The 17,633-nt window shown below is 42.0% G+C and overlaps 1 protein-coding gene across 1 annotated transcript in view; it reads left to right on the forward strand.

The window, feature by feature from the left end:
- Positions 1 to 17,633, forward strand: part of LOC137446580 (trichohyalin-like) — a gene marked incomplete at its 5' end in the record, with an annotated part of 275,413 nt that overhangs the window by 26,690 nt on the left and 231,090 nt on the right. The window contains one exon of the mRNA XM_068149376.1: positions 4,884 to 5,070. Coding sequence (XP_068005477.1) covers positions 4,884 to 5,070 — 187 coding nt within the window. The remainder of the gene's footprint in view (positions 1 to 4,883; positions 5,071 to 17,633) is intronic.

Consider the following 17,633-nt stretch of genomic DNA (forward strand, 5'->3'; position numbering starts at 1 on the left):
GAAGAAAGATATTGTTACATCATGCTTCAGTGGGAGCTCCCTGTGTTGAAAATGTTATGCCTGCATTTGGACCTTGTCACAGAGTAAAATCTGCAGTTTCTGCATCTGGCTGAATTTATATGAAAGACTTTGGGGTTTTTAAATGCATTATCAAGGTGATAATATTTATTGGAGGATTTTTTGAAGTACCTTACTTATGTCTTAGAACAATGTTTATTTTGTGTCTCTCAGCCTTGTGGTCTTACTTATCCATAAAAAAATATTAAAGGAGTATAAAGCTCCTTTTCCTTTGTTCCATACCCTCAGGACACTTTAAGCAACGTCGATGTACAATTTCTCGTGTCCAGACATCACTTTGTTTTGTCAAGTTTAATTCTTTATAAGGTGTGAAGTGTCAGTGAGACCTGCCAGACCAATTGTTTTGGAAGGCAGAATCTTCCCCTTCCCTTCAGAGAAATTCAAAGGAACATTATTTTCCCCACATTTTTATCAAGACTTGATCTTGGTATGAACAGCCTTGGCTATAAGGAAAGGAATTCATCTCCAATTGCACCTCAGCTGGGGCAGATGTTTGTGGTACCTGTGGTAGTCTTAGGCTATGCCTTTGAAATTTTTCACATATAGCATAGCATAGCATAGAATAGAATAGAATAAACCAGGTTGGAAGAGACCTTTGAGATCATGGAGTCCAACCTATCATCCAACACCATCTAATCAACTAAACCATGGCACCAAGCACCACATCAAGTCTCCTCCTAAACACCTCCAATGATGGTGACTCCACCACCTCCCTGGGCAGCACATTCCAATGGCCAATCTCTCTTTCAGTGAAGAACTTCTTCCTAACATCTAGCCTAAACCTCCCCTGGTGCAGCTTGAGACTGTGTCCTCTTGTTCTGGGGCTGGTTGCCTGGGTCTTGAACAGAAAAGTAGTAAAAAGTAAATGTGATTTGTTTCCAACTGGGCTGTTCTGGCAAAGTTAATGTTGGGGGGGGGGAGGGGGGAGTTTCAACCCACCACACTACAATATCTTCTTATGCTCCAGTTACATCTGGTTCCTATCTCTGTGCACAAACAATACACTTGAAGAATTGTCCATATCCATATGTATGTGTGACATTAATTGATAACTGTTCCTAGTGTTGAGTTCTACTGTCTGATTATTTGGCCATGCATACATGAGCTAGTCAGAAAATGCACGTTTTTTTCTATGCAGGCAAGACCAGTCAGAGTCCATGTCCTCAAAATAAATTGTTTTGCAGCTTGATGCAATCCCATGGGCCATCCAGACAGAGAAATAAAAACCTAGCACCCATTCACTTCACTACTCTGGTGAGGTCATCTGTTCTGGGTTGTCACATGGTTTCATTTCAGTGCAGTAGACACCTAGCATCTCTGATTACTCTTTGGCAGAAAAGAGGAGAAACTGGCTACAGACTTCAATGTTTAACAGGTCTGCAAAACCTAACTTCCCAAGCTTGGCAGCTGCAAAAGAGGGGCATTGTTTCACAACCCTTTGAGATAAATACAACTGTAAAGCTCTTATTTAAGCCTTAGTTACATCATTAGATACCTGCTGGAATGAAAGAAACTAAAATAAAATATGTTGTTGTGTGCCTACAAAGCTCATGAGACAGAGACCATTTTATTATTGATAACCCTTTCGAGGTTTTGTGCTTTGTATTTTCCACTGCAAGGTTTCCTCTGTCTCCTCTGTTTCTCATCTAATGGAACTGAAGTCTCTTGCCAGGTTTCTGACTCACTGCTGAGCCTTTCACACAGGCTGCCATGTAGTTAAGAACCTGCTTTGTGCAGCCTCGAGAGCCTGTATTGTGTTAAGAATGCTCTGTTTATTAGACCATCTTGTACAAGTTTGGATCTAATCATCTGGATGGCTTGTTGACACCATAAATTTCTGATTAAATTCAAGTTTACTGCAGCCAGTTACTTTGCCATGCCAACAGTACAGGATCCCTTTATCCCATTTCCCTAAAGTTTGGGTATCTCTGTCCAACAAAACCAGGAGACCTGAACTAGGCACATAATTTAAAGTGGTAATTAATGCTGCTGGTGGTTTCCCAGCACGATCAAGACAACATTTTAGTCATACTACTATGTTTATATTGCCAATCTAATCAGCTGTGCTTTCATTCCTGATTCTGGGCTGCAAATCTCCAGTGTAATTCTCTAGGAATTTTCTTAACAGATAGAACAAAGTAAAAGGATTTAACTCTGTAGCTTCCCCTCAGTCTTTTGTCACTAACTGTTTATGTTTGGATGAATTATATAACCTTCAGTCTTAATAACCATCTAATTGCTTTTGAAACTACTTATTTTAGTTCTCTCAATAAAGTATATCTCACTTGACGCAAGGAAGTATTAGAGGTCCCTAGGCTACTGAGTATTGTTAGAATAGAATAGAATAGAATAGAATAGAATAGAATAGAATAGACCAGACCAGGTTGGAAGAGACCTTCAAGATCATCGTGTCCAACCCATCAACCAATCCAACCCACCTAAACAACTAACCCATGGCACCAAGCACCCCATCAAGTCTCCTCCTGAACACCTCCAATGATGGTGACTCCACCACCTCCCCAGGCAGCCCATTCCAATGGGCAATCACTCTCTCTGTATAGAACTTCTTCCTAACATCCAACCTAAACTTCACCTGGTGAAGCCTGAGACTGTGTCCTCTTGTTCTGGTGCTGGCTGCCTGGGAGAAGAGACCAACATCCACCTGCCTACAACCTCCCTTCAGGTAGTTGTACTTCTTTCCTATTGTGTCCCTGGTTTAGTTCCAGTACGCAAAACGAGTCCTTTTCCTAAGGTTTCATGGCTTATGATTTGACAAGCTCCAAATAATAGCAAATACTAATTCGACCTATCTTTATTTTATCTATCTATATAACCTTTCTTTTTAACTCTTGTTTTAAAACTAGCATTTTATAATTTCAAACACTTCCTTTTCCTTATCACCTTGCTCTCTACAACTACCTGAAGGGAGGTTGTAGCCAGGTGGGGGTTGATCTCTACTCCCAGGTAACCAGAACCATAACAAAAGGACACAGTCTCAAGCTGTGCCAGGGGAAGTTTAGGCTGGAGGTGAGGAGAAAGTTCTTCCCAGAAAGAGTCATTAGCCATTGGAATGTGTTGCCCAGGGAGGTGGTGGAGTCACCATCCCTGGAGGTGTTCAAGATGGGATTGGACGTGGCACTTGAAGCCATGATTTAGTAGTCAAGAGGTGTTTGGGACAGGCTGGACTTGCTGATCTCTGAGGTCTTTTCCAACCTTATTGATCCTATGATTCTATTCTATGATTCTATGATTCTTCAAGCAACATGCAAGTCAAACAGTGTTAAGCTAATAACTCTTCTTTGAAACATAAACTCATCTTTCTATGTATTTCACCCTCAAGACGACAAACACAGATACTACTTTGATTCTTTCTAGGAGGCTTTAATGCCCAGGGGTAATTTATCATATTTTATTATTTTGCTCACAGACAAATGAGGGAATACTAAAAAAATCAAGGTCATTGAATTTAAATATGCTAAGAAAAAAAGTTACACAGATACTAATTGTAAAAACTGCTGCCTATCTGGTGGGCAAAATAGCAGTGCTCACATCATTTTGCTGCAGTGAGAACTCAGGCACAACGAGAAGTTTGCTGATCTCCTTAGGGTGTGAAGGCATAGCTAATGTGGGAGAAACTCAGATTTTCAATTAAACACAGTATTTTCATAGAAAAAAAAAAAAATGAAATTCTAACTCATCTGCATAAATGAACAGTGATAACTCTTACTGGAAAAATATTCCTCTGATTTCTCCAAGGATGTTGCCCTTAGTTTTTTTCTTCTGATCAAAGAAAGCATCTAACCAATACACCTTGAGTCCTGTGTCCAGTTCTGGGCCCCTCAGTTTAGGAAAGATGTTGACCTGCTGGAACATGTCCAGAGACAGGAAACAAAGTTGGTGAGGGGTTTGGAACACAGCCCTGTGAGGAGAGGCTGAGGGAGCCTGGAGAGGAGGAGGCTCAGGGGAGACCTTCTTGCTCTCTACAACTACCTGAAGGGAGGTTGTAGCCAGGTGGGGGCTGGTCTCTTCCAGGCAACCAGCACCAGAACAAGAGGACACAGCCTCAAGCTGCACCAGGGGAGGTTCAGACTAGATTTTATGAAGAAATTCTTCAGAGAGAGTGATTGTCCTTTGGAATGTGCTGCCCAGGGTAGTGGTGGAGTCACCATCATTGGAGGTGTTTAGGAGGAGACTTGATAGCGTGCTTGGTTGCATGGTTTAGTTGATTAGGTGTTGGATGATTGGTTGGACACGATGATCTTGAAGGTCTCTTCCAACCTGGTCTATTCTATTCTATTCTATTCTATTCTATTCTATTCTATTCTATTCTATTCTATTCTATTCTAATATGCTGATTCCCACAAAAGAGGATAGCAGTGCGAGGAAGCATTTCACCTAACCATTACCATCTTTTAAAGTGGCATCATGGGGAGGAAAAAAGTCAGAAAGATTCAGAAAGGCCTATGCAGTGTTTTTTCTCCAAGTAATTTTTTTTTTATGGAAATAACTTATTCAGGTGGAATGATAAACTTCAGCAGAAGAGCTTTGTTGCTACAATCTCAGTTTTATTCTTAACATCTGTCCCTTTACGTCTAGATGAAACTGAGTTCCACCTGGTTGCATCTCTTCCTGAAATAAGTTGTTTACATAAAAATCTCGGTATCTCACAAAATGTTACTTAGCCTTAGCAACTGTTGTCTTTGTGTTTGTTTTGTTGTTTTTTACTTGGTGGTGATAGTGTTCTTAACAGTATTGTTCTGCAATATAGATCTGTTTCTTGAGGAGAGGAGAGGAGAGGAGAGGAGAGGAGAGGAGAGGAGAGGAGAGGAGAGGAGAGGAGAGGAGAGGAGAGGAGAGGAGAGGAGAGGAGAGGAGAGGAGAGGAGAGGAGAGGAGAGGAGAGGAGAGGTTCGGAGAGGAGAGGAGAGGAGAGGAGAGGAGAGGAGAGGTTCGGAGAGGAGAGGAGAGGTTCGGAGAGGAGAGGAGAGGAGAGGTTCGGAGAGGAGAGGAGAGGTTCGGAGAGGAGAGGAGAGGAGAGGAGATGTTCGGAGAGGAGAGGAGAGGAGAGGTTCGGAGAGGAGAGGAGAGGTTCGGAGAGGAGAGGAGAGGTTCGGAGAGGAGAGGTTCGGAGAGGAGAGGAGAGGAGAGGAGAGGAGAGGAGAGGAGAGGAGAGGAGAGGAGAGGAGAGGAGAGGAGAGGAGAGGAGAGGAGAGGAGAGGAGAGGAGAGGAGAGGAGAGGAGAGGGCTCAGAACTGTACCCAGGAGGGGGTTATTCACTTCTCCCAGGCAACCAACACCAGAACAAGAGGACACAGTCTCAAGCTGTGCCAGGGGAAGTGTGGGATCGAGGTGAGGAGAAAGTTCTTCACTGAGAGAGTTGTTAGCCATTGGAATGTGCTGCCCAGGGAGGTGGTGGAGTCAGCATCCCTGGAGGTGCTCAAGAGGAGGTTGGACGTGGCACTTGGTGCCATGGTTTAGTCATGAGGTCTGTGGTGATGGGTTGGACTTGATGATCTTTGAGGTCTCTTCCAATCTTGGTGATTCTGTGATTCTGCAACTCTGTGAACTGGACACAGGACTCAAGGTGTGGCCTAACCAATGCAGAGTACAGGGGCAGAATGACTTCCCAGCTCCTGCTGGCCACACTATTCCTGACAGGCCAGGATGCCATTGGCCTTCTTGGCCACCTGGGCACACTGCTGGAGAGCTACTTCACATTATTTACATGGGAAACAAAATAAGAAGCTCAAAACAAAGTGACTTCATAACTTGAAATCCCTTACTGTATGTATGCTCTAAGGATCTGGGAGAAGAACAAAATTATTTTCCAGGACCTTCAGTTGTGACATACTTTTAAAGCTTTTATTTTACTTTTTCCCCTGTAGATGAGCTCTGAAGGCTCTCTCTTCACATTTCCATATGAATGCATTTCACAGAAGCGTGCTGGAGTGGAGGGCTTCATTTCCTGGGAATCTGCATTTTATTCTTTCATTGGATCCCTTCAACTGATGTCATGCAAATGCTGAAAGGCTTTCTGATATAATGGCCATGCATTTCTAAGACTTGTCAGATTAAATTTTTATAGGATAGGATTGGTTGATCCAGAAATCATCAGAGAAAAATTTTGCATGAATGCAAGGCTAGATCAATCTCTCCTAAGTCGAATGCCCAAAGGGGAGTAAATCAGCTCCTGAATGTAGCTAGCTGCTTTTCACTGTGTTGCCACTTCCCCAGGCCAAACAGCCAATTCCCCTCTGTAGCTGCTGTAATACTTTGGATTGATAGGTTGTCATCCTGAATGATGCTCCTGGCTTTTCACCTGACCTATGAAGATGGTGCTTGAAGGCCAGCAAAATGTATTTGTGAATGCCAATGCTTCTCACTCCTCCTTTAGCCAAAGCTATTGCAAGAAACGACCCACCTGTCACCCAGCATCTTCGTTGTTTCAGGCTGGGCATCAGAAAGTGCAAGTCACTTGCTACTTGCCATAGTCTATTATTGGATGGCTGGACACTGCCAAAGTGAAATGAGTACTGCACTTTGACACTGGCAGTGGCAAGATGAAGATATCTCAAGGCCTATAGGAGGATAAAAAATTGCTTTACTAATTAAAACAGAAAGGGCCATCCACTACAAGGACAGTTTGCCAGGATGCCCAGAGAATATTTAAAAGATAATAGGGGAAAACAAATCCTTCTGTTTTTTTCACTACCTCTTCTGCTTATCTAATTTTACTGCCTATTAACATCAAGGTCAAGAGGAGACAGTGAAGGCCAGGGTCGAGTGAACTCTGTTTCAGTCTGAGGCCATCTGTTACTAGGTGTTTATACAGACCTGAGTTTCAGGAAGAATTAAGAGCCATCTAGCTCTTAACTAGAGAGTGTTAGGATTTTAGGGAGAATTAGGGGTAATAATCACAACTGGACTCTAGTAAGGACTAGATATCCCATTTGGTCAGAGGTAGGAAGATTGTGCAGATGAACAAAACAGGCAGTTTGAACAGCTATGGACTGTCACTTGCCTAAACCTGGATGAATAGCAGATGCTGATTTTGACTGAGGGCCGAGGATAGGTAATAGGAATCATGGATTGATACTTAATCATTTTAAACCTCCAGATGGCTAATTTATGGTAGATGAATTTGGACTTTAGTGAGTAATCACATTACCTTATTTTAGCTATATAAATTAGGTGCCAAAATTAGAAAGCTGATCTTTCTGTGCTGCCTCTGCAGACAGCAGGGAGACATTGGTCTTCTAGAAGATGAATCAAAATTAGAGTTGTATGATGAACTCTAGCAAAGCAAGATGCTCTCTGCCGACTTTAGATGATAGCTTGGTAATTATTCAACCATCTAAGGTAATTGGATGTCTATAGACTGCATGAAATCTCTCCTCCCTCAAAATGCAAAAGCTTGAATATATATGAGCATAGCCTCAGGATGGAGATTCCAGAAGACCATCAATTAATCAGTTTCTTCAGAGCTTGGTCTGAACATGCCCGATTACAATGTGTAATCCAGCAGAAATCAGTATCCTTTAATTGTGAGATGCAGCAGACAAGGAGAAACTTTTGCTTGGTAGGCTCTGGAGAGATTGTCAGGAGAGGAACTAGTTAATAGAAATCAGTCAAAATGCATTGATTCATTGATACAATGCAAATAGTTCTACTTTTCTGTCAGGTGCACAGGCTACAGCTGCCTACAGGCAGTTTGAATTGACATGCATTGCATTCATGAAACAGATAAACCATACAAATACTGACCTTGCCAGCACGAAACAGAGCAACATTAACATAAGGATGCCCTTCATCCATTTTGTTATGATTTATATTGGAGGAAATGATGAGGAAACAAAAAAAAACTCATGTGCCTATGTACCTCTTCAAAAACCTGCATGTATTTCACTGGGGGGAATATATAGTTGTCATAGCCCCTGAAATGAAAAGGAAAATCCTTAGTTTTAGATTAGGAGAGCAGCAGGGGAGTGTAGGATTGCTTTACATTAAGTACAACTCCTTCAGAAGGATTTTCACTTACACTGCCAAAACTCCAAATGGTAATAATGACTGATTAGCACCTTTGGTTTGAGCTTTTGGGACTTGAAATTGATACTCTTCATTCTGTTCTGAAGGAGTCTGGTGTGTATCTCCCAACAGCATGAGGACCTGAAGCAGATGCTGAGCAGCATTTAGATTATTCCTGAGATAAAACATCAGGATGTTCATGCAAGACCTGGGCCCCTCAATTTAGGAAAGATGTTGAGTTGCTGGAAGGGCAACAAAGCTGGGGCGGGGTTTGGAGCACAGCCCTGTGAGGAGAGGCTGGGGGAGCTGGGGTTGCTTAGCCTGGAGAAGAGGAGGCTCAGGGGAGGTCTTCTTATTGCTCTCTACAACTACCTGAAGGGAGGTTGTAGCCACGTGGGGGTTGGTCTCTTCTGCCAGGCAACCAGCACCAGAACAAGAGGACACAGTCTCAAGCTGTGCCAGGGGAGGTTTAGGCTCAAGGTGAGGAGAAAGTTCTTCCAGAAAGAGTAATTGGCCATTGGAATGTGGTGTCCAGGGAGGTGGTAGAGTCACCATCCCTGGATGTGTTCAACAAAGGATCGAATGTGGCACTTGGATTCATGGTATAATTAGTCATGAGGTGTTGGGTGACAGGTTGGACTTGATGATCTCTGAGGTCTTTTCCAACCTTATTGATTCTATGATTCTAGAATCATGGAATGCCATTGCTAGGAAGGGACCTTTGAAGGTCATCTCATCCAACCCCTCTGAAATGAGCAGGAGCTTATTTCAGGTTGCTCAGAGCCCTAACAAACCTGACCTTGAATGTCTCCAGGGCTGGGGACCTTCACCAGCTCCCTGGGCAACCTGTTTCACTGCTCAAGCATCCTCATAGTAAAGAACTTCCTCTTAATATCAAATCTAAATCCACCTTTCTCTGGTTTAAAACCAGAGCCTCCTTGTCCTATTGTTACATAAATGCTGAATGATATGTTAAGGAATACACATTCTGTTTCAGGAGAGCAATAACACACTAAAGATATGTATTAAGGAATACACATACTTTTTAAGGAGAGTAATAACATGCTAAAAATATGTAAATATCTTGGGATGAAAAGTAATTCACCATATGGAACACAACACTGCTTTGATGACATTTCTCATGGAAAAAAAAAGTTTCTATAACAGTATTATTCATTTGGGAAACATGACTGCAACTCAGGCATTATTCTTCACACTTTCACCTTCAAATTAGCATAACTGCACACAACTGAAGCCACAATTAATTTCTTCAGCCTTGGAAGGCGCAGCCCTCAGCTTTCTCACAGTGTGTATAATTGTCTTTTTGTAGGTATAAAACTGCGGCAAGGGAAGGTGACAGCTTGTGCCGCTTAAATGGAACCCTGCAGTGCCATTTCCTGATAACACAGAAGATTATGTATGGCACCTGCACAACCCTGGGATTATGAAAAGCCAGGATAAGAAAAGACAAAGAAAACCTTGAGGAAAAGAGGATAATCTATATTTAGTTGCTTTGTGACAAGAATACCAGCAATTCTGCTGGGAAAGAGCAGAATAAGACCTTAGGCAAGCTTACTCTTTCCGGTTAATTTTATGTAGCACGTCACAGTGTGATAACCTTGGTGTGAGAACAAGCCCAGAGGAATATTTTCTTCAGATTCATTGAAGTCCTTGTGCTAATTAAGCTGTATGTAAACATCTCCACTGTGTGATAGCTCAGGTTTGCTTCCTCACCACTGTGCCTTCCTCTGACATGAAACTCTACTGATAAGCCTGGCTGCCCTATCGTGCACTCAGTGTCAGACCACAGTTTTGCCTGCTCTCTTTAAGCTTCTCACCAGATTTCATCACTGGTTTGGTTTTTTATGTTTTTCCCCATATGATATCACTCTCTCCATTTCAGTTCCCATGCAAGAGTCATAACTGTGCATCTCTCCTTTGGCTCTGCTCGAGGCTTTCCTAGACATTGTCTAGACCACTACCCTGATATAATCGTCTAAGTCTCCAGTTTCACTGGTTGCTAACATTTCTTCCTCTGGCTCTTTCTCTTCTACTGTGTCAGCTATGAGTTCTTAATTTTCTCTTCAGGTCAGGCATAGCACCTTTCTGCAGATGATTTTAGATTTCTGCTTCAGTAGAATTATCTGTAAAATCAGATCTACATTATTGTGTTGATCATAGCTCTGATTGGACACCTGCCATACAGCAGCATATGTATTTATGTTCATGCATGGGCTCAATCATTATCATTAAAAAGACTTCATTATCATTAAGAAGACTACATAGATATATATACAATATCTACAATATATGCATACAGCAACATATGTATTTATGTTCATGCACGGACTCAAACAATATCATTAAGAAGACTTCATTATCATTAAGAAGACTACATACATATATAGATATATATACAATATATAGATATATATACAATATATACATACAGCAGCATATGTATTTATGTTCATGCAAGGACTCAATCATTATCGTTAAGAAGACTTCCATTACAATATAATTTTCAATGTCTAAATAAACATTTTTCATAAGTAGTAATTAAAAGGTCTCAGGAGCATAATACATACAAGCCCTATGGGCAGAGGCTGAGGGAGCTGGGGTTGCTTAGCCTGGAGAAGAGGAGGCTCAGGGGAGACTTTATTGCTCTCTACAACTACCTGAAGGGAGGTTGTAGCCAGGAGGGGGTTGGTCTCTTCTCCCATACAACCAGCACCAGAACAAGAGGACACAGTCTCAAGCTGCACCAGGGGAAGTTTAGGCTCAAGGTGAGGAGAAAGAAAAACCATTGGAATGTGCTGCCCAGGGAGGTGGTGGAATCACCGTCCCTGGAGGTGTTCAAGAGGGTATTGGACGTGGCACTTGAAGCCATGGTTTAGTTAGTCCTGAGGTGTTGGGTGATAGGTTGGACTTGATGATCTCTGAGGCTGTTTCCAACCTTATTGATACTATGATTCTGTTGTATGATTTCTGTACTTCTGCCTTCTGCTGATTGTGTAAGTCCTTCAGTGTCAACAAGCTCTTGTGTTGTGAAACATCTTAACAAATGAAAAAGAAAGACATCTTTTTAGCATTCAGGAGTGCCTGAAAAGGACTGAATGCTATTCAACTCTGTCAAGATACTCTTACAGGGAATTTCTTCACCCATGGTTTGCAAGTTAAGGATAATCCTATGTTTCAACACACCTGTTTCTACTGTTTCCCATTAAGAACCTGCCTTCTTTCTCTGTCTCTTTAGACATACCTTCTGAAACATCAGGGCCTGGATTTGTCACGTTTTATTTATGTGGCTGCTGGAGATGATGAATCCAGGGCAGTAGTTGCCCCATGCTCCTTATATAGTCAGACGAGCCAGATGTGTGCAATGCCAGACAAAGCAGTGCATTCAGAAAACAATTGATACAGAATACAGAATTAACCAGGTTGGAGAAGACCTTTGAGATCTTCGAGTGCAGCCTATCACTCAGCACCATCTTATCAAGTAAACCATGGCACCAAGTGCCCCATCCAGTCTCTTTTTAAGCACTTCCAGTGATGGTGACTCCACCACCTCCCTGGGCAGCACATTCCAATGGCCAATCTCTCATTCTGGGAAGAATTTCCTCCTAACATCCAGTCTAAACCTCCCCTGGTGCAGCTTGAGACTGTGTCCTCTTCTCTGGTGCTGATTGCCTGGGAAAAGAGAATTCAGGTCTTAGGAGAAATGATTAATGCTCCAAAGGTATTACACTCTTTCCATTGTCTATAGTGATGTCTATATAATGTCTTACTGAGTTCTAAATGCCTCTAATCATATGGTTTGCTTAGGTAGTTAATATTTGTGTGATGAATCTAAGCCTTGTCTGTTTCTAAAGACACATATAAACAGCATGTACAGGTTGACTGGTTTTAAGATTTATATGTGCTTTTTGGAAGTGATCCATTGCTGATTATAGAAATCATAATCTCATGGAAAGTCTCAGCCAAGATGATCACTGTGTTTTCCTACTATATCCAGACAGGGAGTGGATTAATAGCAGTGCAGAAATGAATGAAAGCAGCAGCATGATAGCAAAAAGTAAACTGATCTTTTTCAAGTGTCAGGGTAGGAACTCTGGAACAGGACCCAGAGAGGCAAACTTTCCAAAACAAGTGAGCCTTTTAAAATAGTTTGTGTATTACTTGGCAATCTAAGTCTAGGTGGAGACTTTGAGACCCTTTTAACAACATGGATCAGCATCACAGAATCACAGAATCACCAAGGTTGGAAGAGACCTCAAAGATCATCAAGCCCAACCTGTCACCACAGACCTCATGACTAAACCATGGCACCAAGTGCCATATGCAATCCCCTCTTGAGCACCTCCAGGGATGGTGACTCCACCACCTCCCTGGGCAGCACATTCCAGTGGCTAATGACTCTCTCGGTGAAGAACTCAACTTCCCCTGGCACAGCCCAAGACCATGTCCTCCTGTTCTGGTGCCTGTTGCTTGAGATTAGAGACCAGCTCCCTCCTGGCTACAACCTCCCTTCAGGTAGTTGTAGACAGCAATAAGGTCTCCCCTGAGCCTCCTCTTCTCCAGGCTAAACAATCCCACCTCCCTCAGCCTCTCCTCGTAGGGCTTGTGCTCAAGGCCTCTCTCCAGCCTCATTGCTCTTCTCTGGACACATTCAAGTGTCTCAATGCTCTTCTTAAAGGACATTGAGGTATCGTGTATTGATGGCATAGTTACTCCACAAAGTATCTTCTAACTCAACACCTCTCATTAATTCTCTTGACTGAATGGCACTTTATTAAACCACTCTGCTTTTTTTAGACCACACAGAAATGTGACTATGACAAGCAAGCTAAGCTACTAGCAATTTTTCTCAGCTGGAAATTGTATATATATAATTTTTTTTTCCCTAATGAAAAGGTATTGCATTTTCATCTTCTGCTATACATGAGCTTTTTCTTTTCCTTTTTTTTTTTTTCTTTGGTTTTTAAGCAGGGGATATATTGCAATCAAAAGAGCTAAACTCCTTTGCTAGCTTGGAGGTGTACACTGGAGAGAGCTTTCAAAGAAATCAAATCGAGGTTATGAAGTACTATAGAGATTGTGTCCTCATGCTCTTCTAGGAGAAGAAATAAGGAATTGATTTTCTTTGCAATATTTATGTTTCAAAATAGCAATCCCGAGCAAAGTGGTAGTTAATGTGTGTCTCGGTCTGGAGAGGGAAAGAGACTCAAGTTCTTTTGAATATTCCTGTGTTGTGAAATTAGCGGCACAGACAAGGCCAAAATATCAACAGCTAGACTGTTTATTACATAAAGTGGAAATAAGAAGGGGAGAGGGAGAAAATAGAAAGAGAGAAGAGATTACCACGCACCTCACCCCCCCCAAGACAGTTTGAGTCTGTGGAGGAAAGGTGCTGCAGGAGATGTTGGGTTTGTAGACAAACTGTGCTGAGGCTTTGGCTGGAGAAGAGCTGTGGTCCTCTGGGCAGCCTGGGTCTGTAGAGAAAGGGTGCTGAGGCTTTGGCTGGAGAAGAGATGTGGTCCTCTGGGCAACATCTTCAGCTCCATGAGTTGCAGCAGGCACTTAGGACATGGAGAGAGGGTTCAGTCTGCTTCTTCCAGGCTCCACGGCCTCTTTTCTCCGGAGCAGCATTGTCCCGGGTGTTTATTCCAGACACAGATTTACTCTGAGTATCACCTGTTACAACCCACATAAATCTGTGTGACATAGGAACAATTGTGCAGCTAGTGAGGGAAAATCAAGGGTAGCTGCCTGGGTTTCAGCAGCCTTAAGGGCTGCCATAGACCCTATCAGAAGACAAGAAGTCTTTCCATGTGAGTTGAAGATATCTCAGCATCGATTGAAAAAGAAGACCGGTGGTTTGCTTTACTAGAAATCAGTCTGAGGACAACAGTCAGAATCACAGAATCATAGGATCAGTTTGGTTTAAAGAGACCTTTAAGATCACTGAGTCCCCTAAATCACATCCTGAACCATCACATCTACACATTTTCTAAACACTTCCAGGGATGGTGCCCCTACCACCTACCTGGGCAGCCTGCTCTGATGCTTAGAAGCCCTTTCAATGAAGAACATTTTCTAATGTCTGATCTCTGCCTCCTCAGGTACAACTTGAGGCCATTTCCTCCTGTCCTTTTTTTTGGAGAAGAGACCTTAATAAAACCTTATTTCAGACAGCTGCAGGGAACAATAAAGTCTCCCCTCTGCCTCTTTTTCTCCTCAAAAGACTTGTGCTCTACATTCTTCTCCTACATTTTTGCCCTTCTTTGGTCTAGCTCCAGCAGCTTGAAGTGTGCTTGTAGCATGGAGATGGAAACTGAACACAATATTCATGGTGTAGTCTCACTAGTGCTGAGTACAGGGGCACAATCACTTCCCTACTCCTGCTCACCACACTACTCCTGATACAGGCCAGGGTGCTGTTGACTTTGTTGGGCTCATTGCTGGCTGATATTTAGCTGGTTGTTGATCAGTACTCCCAGGTCATTTTCTACCAGGCATCTTTCAAGCCACTCTGAACCCAAGCCTGCAACATTGCATGGGGCTGGTGTGACCCAGGTGAAGGATCAGGCACTTGGCCTTGTTAGGCCTCATACAGCTGGCCTCATCCCATTGATTCAGCCTGTTCTTAGAGCATCCATACCTTCAATCAGATTAATATTCCCTCCCAACATGGTGTTATCTGCAAGTTTACTCAGGGTGCACTCAGTTATCTTATCCAGATCTTTGATAAAGATATTAAAGAGAACTTGTCCTAATACCAAGCCCTGGAAAGCACCACTTGTGACTGGGCCCAGCTAGACCTAGCTCCTTTCAGCTTAGCTCTGTCAATCACACCCCTAAACAGCTCACATTCTGCCCTCCAGAAGTCCAGTTCTGCTGACTCTCCTCCTGACTTTTCTGAGAATTGAAACCATCATTTCATGGTCACTGTCTCAAATATGGCCTCCAGCCATCACATCACCCACATGTTGTTCCTTGTTCATGAACAACAGGTCCCTCTGGGTGTCTTCCCTTGTTGGCTCACTCACCACCTATGTCAGTTATCTTGCACACACTCAAGGAACCTCTTGGGTTGTTCTTGTTTTCAGTGAACATCTGGCAAGTTGAAGTCCTCTACAAGGGTAAGTGATAGTGATTGTGAGACTTCTCCCAGATGCTTATAGAATATTTTTTCTGCCTCTTAATCCTGGTTGGGTTTTCTATAACAGATTCCTACCTGATCCTTGCCCAAAAACACTTGAACATCATTAAGTTCCAACCTGGTTAATTCTATTCTATTCTATTCTATTCTATTCTATTCTATTCTATTCTATTCTATTCTATTCTATTCTATTCTATTCTATTCTATTCTATTCTATTCTATTCTATTCTATTCTATCCTGTCCTATCCTGTCCTATCCTGTCCTATCCTACCCTATCCTACCCTATCCTACCCTATCCTATCCTAAGGTCTAGACTGTCAAAACATTCCCTAACATATAGGGTGACCTCACCACCTCTCCTTCCTTGCCTGCCCCTGTTGAAAAGTTAATAGCCATCCATTTCAGTACTATAGCTATGTGAATAACTCCATTTCATTTCCATTCATGGTATACCTGCAACATGGATGATTGGTCATAAAAAATCCCAACAGCAGCAAGAAAGTTGTGTTTCATCAGAGAAGGCAATAGTAAAGATCAAGATGAGAGATGACTAGGAAAGTGTATCCCTATGCCATCTATGGAGGCACACCTAGCTGAAACTGTCTGATATTAGAAAGGTGCTTTATGAAACGTCACCTAAGAAGGACCAGAGATTTTAGAAGATATTAGAAGTTGAAGATTAAAGATGACTGAAGAAATTTAGTTGAAAATTTGTTTGGTGCTGATGGGTGTCTATCAAATTAGTTCATGTCTATGGCAGTGGAAATTGAGGGAATGGAGAAAATTCATAAGCAGATTGATAGCAGACTAAGTAAGATGACCATGGATTGATTCCTATAAATGCTCTGGCAGTTGAGGGGAAAGCTTTGAAGCACCTCTCCTCTTCCTTCCCTTCTCTGACAATGAATGTCTTCTGGTTTGAAGTCCAGTATTTAGGGCCCACAAAATTAGCATGTACAGAAAGACATGAGGTATGTTAACCATATTGCTTTTACCACCCCTTGGTGGGACAAAGTCATGCAAAGCTTCTCTAATATGATGATTAATAACCTGTAGTGTGCTCAAATGCATACAGCTACAGAGACAGGGAAGCCTTGCCAAGAAGCCTTCATGTTCACTGATCCAAAAATAACCATAGTTTACAAGTCAACATTTACAGGTTCCTACTGCATCAGTAGGTACAAATAGTACTCTCTCCATGCATAATTTCTATGACTATATCATCAAAGCTTTAATCTTTTCTATTTGCCTCCTCTCTTTGATCTAACTTCCTTTATGGATGAAGTAGTGTTCAAATAACATCTAAAATCTGTAGCCACCATTATATTAACATTGAATGAGGATTCCTGCAGAAGCAGAGCAAAGCTACTACAGTTTCTTTTTATCAGTTTACCATTTCTCTCTTTCTTCTCTCATCTTCATCTCTAGAGATCCACAGCAATAGGTGTCATGCTGGCCAAAACCATATCAGAACAATTCTGTGACATGAGACTGAGAGGGCAGGAGTTGGGGCAGAGAGCTCTGCAAGGGAGCAGCTTGCCCCTGCTGTATGTCTTAATCTCAATAGACTCTGGAAACAAATATGTAAATACCCATTTCAAACACTGCTTATGGAGGCACTTGTTTTAAAATGATAAATCAATCCAGTTCTGGATCATTATTATGCAAATTACCTCTCAGAGAGCTTAAAATGAGCAAGTCTCTTCTTCCAGGAGAAATACACATGACTGAACTCTCATATATTACTTAATAAGAGGATTTTATTGGATTTTATTTTACTGTAGACTGGCTTAGACAGAACAGTTTCTCTCTCTCTTCATTCTTAGCAAGCCCCTTACTTTTGGGATATAGGTTTGGATTTGGCATTAGTCTAAACTGGCATACATTTAATTCTTTCACTTGAGTCCTTCACCCAAAGATTCCATATATCATGTTATTTTATAGAAACAGAAGCCTTCATGCATACAATAATCCATGTACTGGAATGGCAGGCAGGGAAATAGAGAAGCCTGGTTTGTGGCCTTAGGACCATGGCAGATATATAGGTTGAAATGAAAGATTATGCAACAAGACACTGATATGATTGAGATGGCTGCTTTGTTTTGTTTTTCTCTTTCTATTGATTTCCAAAATATATCAATAGCTACAAACCAGACACGTGGAAAATCAATCAGTCACAAGAGGCTGGGTGGGTTTTACACTAAAAATTAAAAGGAGAGCTGAGTAAACCTCATGAATCATAGTAAGACACACAGAAGGGACATCAGTGGGGGAAAATAGCTTCAATCACGTCATTCATCTCATGAGGTGGGCTCTGTATGATGGACATTAGCAGAGATCCTCAATTTTGATCAAATATCCACAGAAT

Source organism: Melanerpes formicivorus, unplaced genomic scaffold (assembly GCF_026170545.1).
Source record: "Melanerpes formicivorus ecotype bairdi unplaced genomic scaffold, bMelFor1.0.p_v2 SCAF_1, whole genome shotgun sequence".
Classification (NCBI taxonomy): domain Eukaryota; kingdom Metazoa; phylum Chordata; class Aves; order Piciformes; family Picidae; genus Melanerpes; species Melanerpes formicivorus.